The sequence below is a fragment of the Grammomys surdaster genome, unplaced genomic scaffold (assembly GCF_004785775.1).
Source record: "Grammomys surdaster isolate TR1022 unplaced genomic scaffold, NIH_TR_1.0 183, whole genome shotgun sequence".
Lineage (NCBI taxonomy): Eukaryota > Metazoa > Chordata > Mammalia > Rodentia > Muridae > Grammomys > Grammomys surdaster.
The window spans coordinates 2514986-2528788 of NW_021604628.1; the positions used below are offsets into that span (position 1 = coordinate 2514986).

Here is a 13803-nt window from a genome sequence, read left to right on the forward strand (position 1 = left end):
GGTGGTGGCACACGCCTATAATCCCAGCACTTGGGAGGCAGAGGCAGGCAGATTTCTGAGTTCGAGAGTTCAAGGCTAGCCTGGTCTACAGAGTGAGCTCCAGGACAGCCAGGGCTACACAGAGAAACCCTGTCTCAAAAAACAAAACAAAACAAAAAAACAAACAAAAAAAAGCAAACAAAAAAAAAACATGTGCCACTACCTCCTGCCTTACAAATCTCATTTTCAAGATTTCTTTTTTTTTTTTTTTTGAATAGCAACATGAGCCAGGCAGGATGGTGTGGCCCTGCAATCTCATCTGACAGGGGACAACTGAGAGTTTGAAGTCATCTTGGGCAACACCAAGACCGGGATGGAAAGAGGGGAAGGGCAGGGGGAGGAGGAGAAGGGGAGGAGAAGGAAAACAAGCCAACACAGGTAGCACAGGGCGTGCACAATTACACAAGCACATCACCGAAGCGAACGAAGGACTCCAAGTCCCCAATACCAGGGGGCTAGTTCCGTAGACAAGAACGCAAGGTATCGGGGACCCACACTGAGTGACCGAGATAAGACCACCTACCTTCTGGCCTGGGAGAGACTTTGTTTAATGTTTATGGCTGGCCATGATTTGTAGTGACAGAAGTCGTAAAGAATAGTCACCAGGTGAGTAAATCAAGCCCAAGGTTTACACAGATCTTTCCACAGAACATTACTGTTCAGGGCAGACCAGGTCAAAGAGCACACCCTTCTGTGTGCACATGGATGCATGTCCAGGTATATAGGAAGGGTAAATGGCAATCTTGAGAATCATTCTCTGGGCACAGTCTGACTTATTAATTTTTTTTAAAGTTTTTTTTTTATCTCTGCTTCCCCAGCTCCTGGATTACAGTTCCTCACCAACTCAGTAGGCTTTTTTTTTTTTTTAAACATTGACACTTGGGATCGAACTCATGTCCTCTTGCTTGCAAGGTAAGCACTGTACTGACTGAGCCATCTCACCGGCCTCTCGTGCTTTGTGGCATTTAGGCCTGGTGCTCACATCCATGCTTCTGTGCCAACCCAGCAGACTCCTCTGACAGACGGAGGCATCTACCCATGTGCATATCCTAACCTCAGCCAGAGTGTTTTGTGTGTGTCCACAGGCTCCCATCTATCCCCAGGGACCTCCACAGGGGCACATCCCTAACAAACACAAGCTGAGTACACACTTTGACATGGTCCCTTCCACAACCCCTTGTTCAAAGACTAGAAAGCAGTCTCTTTTCAGAGTAGTCATGAGACACACTGGCTAGACTTCAGGATGGACAGACAGAAGGACATCATTGCAGTCTGCTGTCACAATGTTCAGACCCGACAGGGACAAGTGGGCCATTGGCCCTGGATAAATCCCACTGGGAAACTCTGTAGGCTTCCCCCAAAGGCTCAGGCCTTCCTTCCCAGTCTCCCAACTTCAAGGAAGGGTGCTGTCGCCGTGAAGCCTGCTTGCTGTCCTGCCTTGCTGTGGCTTTGCCTCCTGCTGAACACAGCGAGCTGGTGTAAGCAAGGAAACCAGAGTCTGGATAACTCTTCCCCGGGGGCCCCTGTCTTAGCCCCTCCCAGTTCAGCTACTATTTGAAGCCTTATTATGAAAGGGTCTAATGGATCATTTTGACAATGTCAGATTGGGCTCCACCAAAAAGACATCAGAAGGTACCAGACTCAACTACAACTTCTGCAGGGGTTGGGGAAGGAGGCCAGCGCTACCCTGGCTCCCAGCCTCCCCCTTCCCTACAACCTCCTTTGCAGATGAGAGACAAGCAGGCTCCCACACACCTGAGAAGGCCCCTCGATTTAATTCCCCTTATGACTGAGTTCAGTCAACACCTCCGATGGCTTTTACTTTAACTTGATACAGGCTAGAGAGGCGGGAAACTCCACTAAGAAGATGTCTCTTGTAAGATGGGGCTGTAGGCAGGCCTGGGAGGCATGTTCTTAATTAGTGGTTGATGGGGGAGGGCCAAGTCGGTGGTGAGGTACACCATCCCTGGGTTGGTGGTCGTGGGTGCTGTAAGAAAGCAGGCTGAGCAAGCCTTGAAGAGCAAGCCGGTAAGCAGGATTTCTCCGTGGTCCATTCAGAGGCTCCTGCCTCCTGCCCTGTTTAAGTTCCTGGACTTCCTTTGATGATGGACTTCTATAAGGAAGTGTAAACAAAATAAGCCCTTTCCTCCCCACACTGCTTTTGGCCATGGCATTTCCTCTCAGCTTCAGTGACCCTAACTAAGACAGTTACCAGCTTCTGAAAAGATCCAAGGCTAACCCAAGAGATAGACAGTCAGATCCTGGGTCCTTCGCCCGATCCAGGATCCCCAGGCCACCTGGCAGGGGCAAACAGTTTCTTCTGGTTTTGTTTTGATTCTGAGCCACTCTATGGGCTGCATGCAAGTCAGGACACTAGGAGCCTCAAGGATGCTGTGAAAGGTGCAGAGAGGCCAGCCCTTACCCAATCCTGGTCTGAAAGAAGGCTGGTAGAAAGGAGAAATAATGGCCACCCATGAAGGCGGTTGGCATGGAGACATTGGGCATGAATGCCAATCATTTCCCACCCCAGGGTGGTCAGTTCAATGAGTCAGGCTGATGGGGCATGATTCCTTATCCTGGATGCCTTACAGGGGGTTCTGGGTGAGGTTGGATCTGATGGCTATCCACCTTCATTCTGGTGGGATTCATGTGACCCATCATGTGGCCCATCAAGTGATTTAATAGAACAGAGGAACGGGGGCAGAGGATTCTGTTTTTACTGCCTGCTTAAGTCAGACATTGGTGTCTGCCTGCCCTTCTACTTGGGATGTATGACAGCAGCACTCTGGTCCCTCAAGCTTCAGACTTAGAGACAGGTACCAGCACTGGTCCTCTTGGATCTCCAGCCCGCCGTCAATCACCTGAGCCAATATCCGTTGTAGGCAGCCAAGGTCCTGAACTTAGATGGTAGTTCAGCTTAACATTTTCCGTTAGTACAGTACCAGAGTCCCATGCATTTGAGAGAAACCATCCTTCAGCTCTTTCCCTGTGCTAATGACAGGTTGTATCAATCTGCCTCAGTCTCTGCCATCCCCCTCCAAGACAGGCAGAAATTATAACCGCAATGCTCCAAGATCCTAAGGGGGGAAACGTCAATGCTACAATGCATGTGTTAATACCTCGATGCGTATGTTAGAGAAATGACAGGCATGTTTGATTTAAAATACTTCCAATTAATGATAGGTAGGCTTATCAGGCAAATCCTGTGTTGAGGTACATGGATGTGTGCTGGTTTGAATAGTCATGGCTCACATAGACTCGTGTGTGGATGCGTGGCTGGTAGGAAGTGGCACCATTAGGAGGCGTGGCCTTGCTGGAAGAAGTGTGTTACTGTGGGGGCGGGCTTTGAGGTTATATATGCTTAAGTCTGGCCAGTGTGTCTTCGTCTCCTTCTGCTGCCCAAGGATCAAGATGTAGAACTCTCAGCTCCTTCTCCAGCACCATGCCTGTCTGGATGCCACCATGCTTCCCACCATGATGATCATGGGCTAAGTCTCTGAAACTGTAAGCCAGCCACAATTAAACGTTGTCCTTTGTAAGTGTTGCCGTAGTCATGGTGTCTCTTCACAGCAACAGAAACCCTAAGTACATACACATATACCTCAAATATAATATATATAATATGTATTACATATTCTTCTATTGACCTTATTTCTTGGTAAAAACTCCTACTCTCTTACCACTGTCAAAATGACCATCGTGCTTTGTAAAGAAATCACCACCTCCTGGCTGGTCTCCTACTTTGTGCCCCTGCTGGATAGCCTTCACTATCCACTCAGTAGGGCTGGTACACCGTTAGTCAGACACATCCCTCCTCTGCCCAACCTCCCACGAGGCTGCATCGGATAGAGACACAGCAACCTGGAGTCACCTGTGGGAGCCACAGGAGCCGCCATTTGAACCTGTCTGCCCTGCAGCTCCGCCTTCCCGCAGCCCCCCACCCCCCACCCCCGCTGTGCCTCAATCCTAACCCTGCTGGCCTCCTGAGCAAGACCTTGGAGTGAGGTCACTGTTGGCTGGCAGGTTCTTCACTCAGGTAACCAGCTTACCAAGTGACCCATTAAGTCCAGCTTCCGTGTCCCCACATTTCTTCCCTGTTCTCTGATGACTTTTCTCCTTGGCAAAAGATATTCCTCAACGCGCCATGTTTCTTATTTATTCATCAGATTTCACCTCTAAGATGCCATCTCTTTCCAACCAGGGATTTTGGTCGCTTTGCTCACCTCCATACCCCTGAACCACCCAGTATCTGCAACAGTTCTGAATAGAGAAGTCGTTGGACAAACCATAGTTCCGGGGGTGGGGGAGGGGGTTGAGAAAACAGGGGAGCGGGGCAAGCATTGGTTCCCCTTTGGATAACAGTTGCTGCCTTGGTGACTAAGTGTCTGTTCAGAGGTCTCCTGAGAGGAAAGCTGGATAATGCAAAATAAGATTAGGTGTGATTGCTATTCTGACTACAGAGCTAGCTAGGCTTTGGAAGGGCCAGCCTGCCTCACTGTGCCCAACACTCACAATAGGAGACACGCAGAGCCACACCCTCCAAGCTGCTGGTCAGCTGCACTGGGGACAAATATCTGGTCTTGAAGGAACCAGTTCCAAGGGACTAAGTCAGATGACAGCAAGGTTTGGAGAAGAAAGCCGTCGGCCGTGTCGGCTCTCCATGGCAGGCTGTACAGGAACACAAGGTAGCTCTAACAACAGGCTGCCCATCAGTTCCAATAGTGTTGGCTCATTTGACAACAAACACCAGCTTAATTTTCTGAGATCACAACCGCAGGTCAGCCGGCTAGCTGTAACCAGCCAGCCTTAAAAGCCTGTGTGCCATCACCCTCAAACTCCGGTCACTTTTAAGCAATTCTCAAGGTGCCAAGTTTTGTCTAGGGCTCCTTAATTGTACTAGGGGAGTGGACAGGGGCCCCCAGACAGCCCTGGGGGGATTAGAACTATCAAGGTGATATGAGGGCTAGACAGCCTGTAGGTGGAAGATGGCTCGCATAGCAGGCATCCTGAGCCTCCTCTGTCCTCAGGGCTACGGGTTGCTGCTTTTGGGTCTCACCTAGTGCTAAGAGCTGAGAAGAACAAGGGTATCTGTGCTTCTAACGCATGCTGCTTTTGGAAGTCCCTGGCTTCATCCCTGGTCCTGACTCCAATAGCTCTGAAGGATTTGGCAAGCCCAGTGACAGTCCACCAGGTGGAGACCAGAAAGGCCAAGTGAGGGAAAGAAAAGGCCATTGGCCAGGCTGTTTGGTTAGGCTGGTTCCTCTCAGGCCCGTAGGCTAAGGAGCTCCAGGCATCCTCAGCACAACCCAGACAGCAGCAGATGTGGCTGGAAATCCACTCAAGACAAACAATAGGCGCCTTCTCCAGCGGTTTGACCGCTGCTTCCAAGAGCAACAACCTCAGGGCCCCTCCTCCAGCTGTTCCCACCAGGAAAGCCCCAGAGAGTTTCTTGTATCCAAGAGGCTAAGGAGACCTGAAATTCTCTCCCCTCGGGCTTACCATGCGCCCCCAACCCCCATGGAAAATAGCAAAAGTATCTGTGAGTGTTGTGGGGGCGGCAGTAAGGGAAGTGCTGCATCTAACAGATAGTCGGCTGGGCAACCGTCCCTCAGCTTAAAGGGCAGGGACAGGCTGTCAACTCCAGGTGGAGGGAAACAGCCTTCCCAGCCCTTCCAGGAATGCACGGGCTGCTTGGGGAAGGAACTTTCCCCACTTCCGATTCAAATTAAGTGAGGGTGGCCTTTACTGCGGGGGAGTGGGGAGTGGGGGAGGGGAACTGGGGGGGGGCTGATTTCTCAGTACTGTGGGTCATGATTTTACAGCTCTCAGCCCAGAGGCTGCTGTTGACTGATCGTGTAGTCAGAGATAGGGGTCAATCTCTGATCAAGCTGAAGGAGGCAGTGGGCACGTATGAAGGGGACATGTATGAAGGTGACAGGAATCAAAGGAGGAGATGGGGTGGGAAAGAGAGAGCAGGGGAGGGGGAGGGAGGAATAGGGAGGGATAGAAATGAAAAAGAAGGCCGGAGGAGGGAGATGGAAAGAGAAGAGATGAGAGGCGGGGAGGGACCCTAGGTAAGGAAGGACGTCACTGAGGTGAGGAAAAAGGAGAAAGAAGGAAAGAGGGGGAAGGAAAAGGTGGCAGAGGGGGAGGTAGGGTAGGGGAAGGAAGAGAGGGGTGAGAGAACGGGATGGAGGAAGGTGGGCAGAGAAAGCAGGGGGAGGTGGGAGGGAGAAAGAGGAGAGCCTGGGAATAATGGGGGAAAGTCTGGGAGGGAGGGGGCAGAAATGAGAGCGGGAGGAGGAGAAAGGGTGGGGAGGGAGGAGCGGAGTGTGAGTGAGGAGGGGGAGAGAGGCGTTTGGGAGGAGCCCTGGAGAGAAAGGAGGATGGAGAAGGGGAGGGGTTGAAGAGGGGAGGGGAGGGGATGGAAGGGCGGGGCGGGCCAGCGCCGTGGGAGGAGGGGCGTGTGGAGCCCGCGAGCTGCCAGCTCTGGTTGGCTGGCCGCCCCCGCCCCTCCCCCGCCCCTCCCCCCGCCCCCGCCCTCCCGGCGCGGCGGCCGCGGCGAGAAAGTAAGGTGAAAAAGTCCAAGTGCAAGCGGCGGGCGCAATGGGGGCCGGCTCCTCAAGCTACCGGCCCAAGGCCATCTACCTGGACATCGATGGACGCATCCAGAAGGTACCCCGATCCCCCTCCCTCCGCGGCCTCCGTGCGCCCTAATAGGCGCAGGTGTTCCCACCGCCGGCTCGGACCGAGCAGCTCTTGGCGGCCCGCCGTGCGATCAGGGTCTCCTGGAGGCACGGCAGCCTGCGGTGCAGACCCGCGGGGCAGGTCCCAGGTGGACGGTGACAGTCTTGGGCTGTCACGCTGTCGCCTCGCGGGGACTGAAGGGACCCGCTTTTGGCTCCGTTTTACACTCACCTCCCAACCAACTTGAGCCACGTAGGAGTGCGGTTCGCCACAGACCCTTTTTTTGTTGTTGTTGTTCGTGGCCCCTCCCCTTCTAAAGACCCTTCTCTGGACACAGAGTGCCCTTGACTTCTGTTGATATTGACAAAGGGACAGTGGGCAAGCTGGCCTAGAGGAGCGTTGGGGAGAGGGGTGTCTCATTAGCTCCTCCTAAAGTGCCTATGGAAACGCCGTTGTGGGGAAATTGCACCAGGACGGCAGCCGGACATCTCGGGGAAGCCGGGCAGCTTGCTCTGAACCCAGCAAAGGAAGCCAAAGAGGGCTGCCTGCTGGATATGGGCCTCCTCTCTCAGGTGTGCGCTGGCCGGCTTGCTTCAGCAGTAGGAGAAACCCACCCTCTACCCTCAGCTTGATCCTGGGAAAATGGGAAGTCTCATCCCTCCTCTAAGGTGGCCCTTTTGATAGGCTCGGTGACTTGGGATGGCCTGAGAGGCACCTTCAAGCATCACTGGTCAGCCTCTTAAGCAGGGAAGGCAGGTGCAGGACCAGATCCAGGCTCCTGAGTCCTGAGGTACAACTATGGAGATGGAACAGCCGCCTCCTCCTCCTCCCAGAGGAAGGAAGGGCTCTCCTTGTTGTGTCTTCCCGATTCTGTCCACACGAGCACAGATGTGTTCGTGTATGTGTACACAGTGCGTGTACAAAGCACATATCTGTACACATACATTTCCCCCCACCCCACCAAATGAGAATTTATTAAAGATCTGCTCTTTTTTTAATTATTTATTTAATTTTGGTGCAAGGGAATAGAACCGTGCATGTGAGACAGACGCTTCGCCATTAAACCATATCGCCGGCCTTCTTTGATCTCTTTAAAGAGGAAAGATGGGATGTCACCTGGCCAGCAGTGGTAGGTCCTTCCTAAAATCCCCCTAAAGGTCCTCAGAGATCTGCTCAACAAAGAGTGGAAAGTAGAAGAAAGGTTTAGGAGGGCCTGATCCAGACTGGTCTGTCACTGAGTTAAGGTGAACGCACATGAACTTGGGTAATCTCTGGAAAGGTCACCTATATGCCAACCCTGGGATGGGTGGGGACAGGCACCTGCACTAGGCTAGAAAGTCATAGCCCTGGGTGGAGGCAGACCTGATGTGGGTACTGGTTCTGCTGCTCTGGGCTCCTCTGGCTGGCATCCCGCTCAGTGAAGGGATCATCGTATCTGTTTTATAGACTGTAATGAGAGTAAATGGGAAATATAAACAGTGCCTGGAACATCGCAGAACACAAGAGGCATTATTCTCCTCTTGCTCTCTGCCTGTTCATAAACAACTTTGCACTCACACCAGGGAGCGGAGGCTGGTGGAGCAGGCAGGCCTCCACCCTGCTACTGTGGTTAGCTCATCAGTGATCCTGGACACTCTGTCTTTAGCAATGGGTGCTGAGGTGAACCTTTACCCTGGTAAGAACCAGGTCTTCGGGTTCTCCTGGTGTCTGCATCCGCTTCTCAGGCTCCAAGCCCTGCAGCCCTGCACCCATCCACACTGCTGGGACCTTGTACATCAGTGCAAAGTGACATCTGAAAGTTCCCAGCATGCAGCTGTTCCTGGCTTGCGCTTAACCAACATCATCTTCTCTCCATAGGAGCTCAAGGAGCAAGCCACTATTGCTAGAAAAAGCCTGGGATGGGATAAGGATACATGTTGCTCTCTGTTATCTTGGTGAGGAGTTAGCCCAGGGCTCCTGCCAACTCCTGGTCATCACAGCTTCAGACAGGCACAGGAGCGACCATATTACTAACACTCACTTTTGCCAGTGTTTAGCTGCTTAGCAAATCTCAGGGATAAAACTCCAGGCCCTCTTGGTCTTACCAGGGTGGGATGCAAAGGAACCAGTGTATCAGTTTGGCCGCCACTGCTTGGTGCTGCTCTTTGTGTACGGAGACAATTCCAGACGCACACAGTGCACAACTTTCTTTAACGGGAATGGCAGCAAGAATTTGGGGGCGGGTGGGGATCCTGGCTTCTATCTCTGAGGCATTCATGTACAAGATAGGAGAACCCCAAGGACTTGTCCTTGTGAACCCTGTGTACAATCTGAAGGGCCCTTAGGTGGGTGGACACCATGTGTCCCCAGGGTCTCACTTTCTGGGACCGCCACTTCCGTCTCTGCATTGGTTGGTTGCCGTGTCTGTTTTCTCGGCCGTGAAGTGAGGGCAAGGGCGAGCATACTGTTGTACAGCTTAGACGGATGAGGCAGATCAGGTAGCCAGTGAGCCACACACACCCTAAAGTTGGATGTTGGAGGCTGGGGTCCAGCATGATGAAGATACTCAGGGGTACTACAGTAGCCTGCGTGAGCCATCGCTGGCCCTCTGGCCTGCGGACAGCAAGCTCGTGAATGGTAGGTAGCGTAAGTTATTTCCAGCCGGCTACCATGTTACAGAAGGACATGACAGGGTCTTCATTCCTGGTGGGACGTCGTAGATTGGTGTCCTTCCTCTGTGAAGGTAGGGAAGGCTCCCATCTTGCAGACTCAGAAGCCTTTAGGACATACTGGGTTAAAATCTTCCAAGTGACCAAAGGGGCAGTGTGGCCTATCCAACCAAGTCTCTACATGCCTGTCCCACTGCTCCTTGGCTTGCCAGGATGCACACATGGGGACCAAGAGGTCCTCAAGTAGGCTGTTAAAGAAGCAGGACGTTGGGAACCGGATATGCTCTCTAAATCTTTGCTCTGTCTTTGCTCTGAGGAATCTCCTATGCCCTTGGAGGGGGGAGGGGAGAGTCATACCCCCAGACCTCAGTACTTGGTCCTTTATCTTATCTGCAAAGGACAAGAATACTGAGCTTACCCACTTAGGGATGGCATGCATAAGGCACTTTGCATCAGGAAGCCAGAGAGCCCCTGCCTGGTAGCTTAGCCAGGCCTGGGTTTGCAGACTTGTGGGAAGAGGCCTTTGGGGGCCTCAGGCCAAGTAACCTGGGCAAGGAGGAAACTTGGGGGCCTTTGTTAGAGCCTGGCCCTGGTCTGGTAAGCGCCTCCCCTCAGCCACTCTGAGCTGCCACTGTGGCTTTGTGCCAGCCGATCTCTGCAGCTGGAACCCTGGTCTTACTATGGAAACAGCCACTTGAGTTTTGCTGAGCTGTTTCTGTTTGAAATTGGGAAAGCCACGGGCAGGGCACAGTAGCATGAGGAAGTTGGTCAGTAGCCTGCTTTGAAATGGTCTGTCTCTGGGGATGTGGCTGCTTGGCCTTTGTCCTGCTTGGGGGTTGGCACCACGCTCCTGAGCTCCACCCAGCCTGGCCCTATTGTGTCTTTATGGACCTGACAGGCTCTGACCTGCTGCCTCTACAATGAAGGTTTCCTCTTTGGGATACCCCTTTTGCACTGAGAGTCCTCCGCCCTGCATGCCCTGCTGGATCTCTCACTGGGACTGTGGCTCCCTGATCTCTGCTTCTCTGGCATTCTCTGCCCTGCCTAGGCCTTTTCCAGCTGCCCAGGGCCTGAGGAACTCAGCATTCTGTCCTAGCCTGTGGCTCCATCTCTTGAGTGGTTCCACCTTCTGCTGTTTGAAGGATGTACCTGCCCTCAGCTTGGTCCTGTGGTGAGCATCAGGCCACCTACAGTGTCCCCTGGTTCTGACTGTCTTATTCTTCCCTAGGATATTCTGTCTTGCCCTTTCACTTTGGAACAGGTGGGCCTGCCCATCCAGACACACAGTAGCTATCTTGCCACTGTTTGATCCACACCCCCTCAGATTTATTTATTTTATTTATATGAGTACGCTGTAGTTCTCTTCAGACACACCAGAAGAGAGCGTCAGATCCCATTACAGATGGTTGTGAGCCACCACGTGGTTGCTGGGAATTGAACTCAGGACCTCTAGAAGAGCAGTCAGTGTTCTTAACCGCTGAGCCATCCCTCCAGCCCCTCATCTTCTCTTACTCATTTCCATCTACTTTTTATGGCCAGATGATCTAGGTGAATCCTGTGGGTTCTGGCTCCCGATGTCCTCTCCCTCATCAGACCAGGTTCAGCGGCTCCCCTTGGCTCTCCCTCAGCAGTTCTAGAACAACCCATGGGTCTCCCTGTGCTATGTTTACAACTTTTTCTCTTTAAATGGATAATGGGCATGGCACCTTGAGTGCAGGGAGCCAGAAGGAGAAGGGCCATCCTCATCTTTCAGGGGCTCATTGTGAAGCTAGGGAGGGAACAGGGACCCTATGGATGGCCAGCTCCATGTCTATCCTGACCTTATCTCATGCCTATCCTGAGATAGCCCCTGGGGTCTCTGCCAGGATCAGAGCTGGCTGTGAAGATAAGCTAGACCACCTCAACTTTTTTCTTTTGCAATAAGCAAATTGCTGCTAAGGACCTGATGGGACCGCAGGAGGAGCATCCTAGGAGGACTTTGGAAGGTCACTGAGAAATCAGAGACCAGCCTCTGGCCCCTCCTTCCACGCCTCTGATCTGAGGTTCCACTTAAGCCAAACCTTCCCAACGACCTTTGGCTGGGAGGGGATGCTACAGGCTTCTAGCTTGACACTGTCAGAGGCGACTGCTGATAACCTGCAGCCCTCTGCAGGGAAACACTGGTGTTGCCTTGTAGCACAAAGAGATGGGTTTGCTCTTGATGGCTACAGAGCAGTGTCCCTGGTCCCTGGTCCCTGGCCTCTGGTCCCTGGTCCTTGGTCCCTGGTTCCTGGTCCCTGGTCCCTGGTCCCTTGCAGCGTTTGATTCTGTTCTTGCCGACTGGGAGGTGGTGTTCTACTTTGGTTTCTCTGGCTGTGATAAGCACCATGACCGAAAGCAACTTGGAAAGGAAAGGATTCATTTGGCTTACGCTTTGGGTCACAGTCCGTCTCTGAGGGAAGTCCTGGCAGGAACTGAAGCAGAAAACTACGGAGAAATGCAGCTTACTGGCTCACCTACCCTGATTTACATTCTGCCTTCTGAGTGCTGGGATTAAAGGCGTACCCTACCACACCCAACTCTGCTTTCTTTCTTATACGGTGCAGGCCTATCTGTCCATGGTACTGCTCACGGTGGGCTGGGAGGTCCTCCTTCAAATCAACAGTCAAAGCAACTCCCCATTAAGATGGCCACAGGCCAATCTGATCTGGCAGTCCCCTGAGACTCTCTCTTCCCAGATGATTCTTGGTTGTATCAGATTGACAGTAAAAACTATCCAGGACAAAGCTGGGTGGTGGTGTCATGTACAGTGGTGGTGCATGCCTTTAATTCCAGTACTCGGGAGGCAGAGGCAGGTGGATCTTTGAGTTCGAGGCCAGCCTGTTCTACAGAGTGAGTTCCAGGACAGCCAGGGCTACACAGAGAAACCCTGTCTCAATCTACTCCCCTGTTCCCCGCAAATAGCCTAACCAGGTCAGAGGTGAAAGTCATTTTCTTCTCTGGAGAAACGGTAAGGTAGTGACATTCCCACAAAGGGACTATGCAGAGGCTGGTGACTCACAGGGCAGGCGGAGACCTGGGAAACTAGGTGACGTCCAGCTGCTCCTCAGGCCTAAGTGACCTGTTTCCCAGTACCTTTCACACCCTGAGACCTGACTAGTTCGAGGTCCCAGAGGAAGTCGTGGCACATCTTGTTTCTCACAATTCTTCCAGATCCACTGAGACTGCCCCAAAGTGGCCACAAACAGAAAGACAGGACCAAAGACCCTATCCTCCAGATGCTTCTGTCTCTGATTTATAGAAGCCACACCTGTTGGGACCCATTCATGCCCAGAGTCAAAGGGGCCAGGGACCTCACCAGAGTGCATTGTGGGTAAGGGCCTCAGAAATGTATCAAACACAGCTCTGGTCCCTGGTGGAGTCTCTCAAGAGCATAGGAAGGCCATGCTCTGTGGAAATGACATGCAAACCAGATGTGAGGCTGGTACAGGTCTCAGTGCCAGCAATGGGAGCACCTCGGGGCATCCCGGCTGGACTCTGTTCCTATGACTACTGCCTGAGTGGCAGGTGTGCCCCATGGCCCCTCACTGCACTAGAAATCCCCCTCCCATCCTGTAATCAGGCTGTCGGTAACCCAGCAAGCTGCACCCCCCTAAGGATGGGGTGGAGGGGATGGGATAAGGAGGACTGATAGAGAGGACTGACTGAGTTACCAAGGAAACACCTCCTCGCAGGGTCCCTGCACTGACAGCTCCATTCCAAGACCTGCCCTGGGCACAGGGCTTCAACTTCCCACAAGTCCAGCTGCAGCCTTGCAATTCCACCTACAGAAAGTGCACTCTGTGACCTTACCGACTCCTAGGGTCTGAGAAGTGATCAGGACCTCTGACAGCCCACAGTGTTGCATCGGCATACCCTGAGTGCAGGCAGCTGGTGCTCATGCTGGAAGCACAGGGAGTGTGCAGTTGTGTGTAACCTCTCTGTCTCACCCTGCACACCTCTACGCTTCTTCTCCCTCGGGTCACACACGGGAACATCGGTCCCAGACAGAAACTCCCTGTAGCTCTTACTCTTTGCCCTTTAGACCTGCTGTCTAATTTGTTTCTAATTGCGATAAACTGTATGTAACATTGTTAAACGCTCGGCTCAGCAGCCCTAACTTAAGGCACTGTGCCCTGTAGCCAGCACTTTGGTCTTCTAGCACTTTCTCCAGCAGAAAAAGCAGCTTGGTCTCTGTGAAACATGGACTCTGTACCATGTCTGGGCTCTGGTACCCTCTCTCTACATCCAGTCTCCGTGACTGAATGGCACTGAAGAAGCCAGAAGGGAAGACAGCCCCGCCAAAGGCACAGACGGAACCAGACACACTGACCTCGGATCCCTGGCTGTGGGCTTCATATTCCTGTGTGTGTGTGTGTGTGTGTGTGTGTGTGTGTGTGTGTGTGTGTGT

General features: G+C 52.7%; 1 protein-coding gene across 3 annotated transcripts in view; it reads left to right on the forward strand.

Annotated features, from left to right (window-relative positions):
* The first annotated feature begins 6587 nt into the window (after positions 1 to 6587).
* Pde9a (phosphodiesterase 9A) overlaps positions 6588 to 13803 on the forward strand; it is an 85087-nt gene continuing 77871 nt past the window's right edge. For 2 of the 3 annotated variants that reach the window (XM_028767875.1, XM_028767877.1), the window contains exon 1: positions 6588 to 6714. In XM_028767875.1, coding sequence (XP_028623708.1) covers positions 6646 to 6714 — 69 coding nt within the window. In that variant the 5' untranslated portion in view covers positions 6588 to 6645. The remainder of the gene's footprint in view (positions 6715 to 13803) is intronic. The other variant, XM_028767878.1, reaches the window with a different exon arrangement.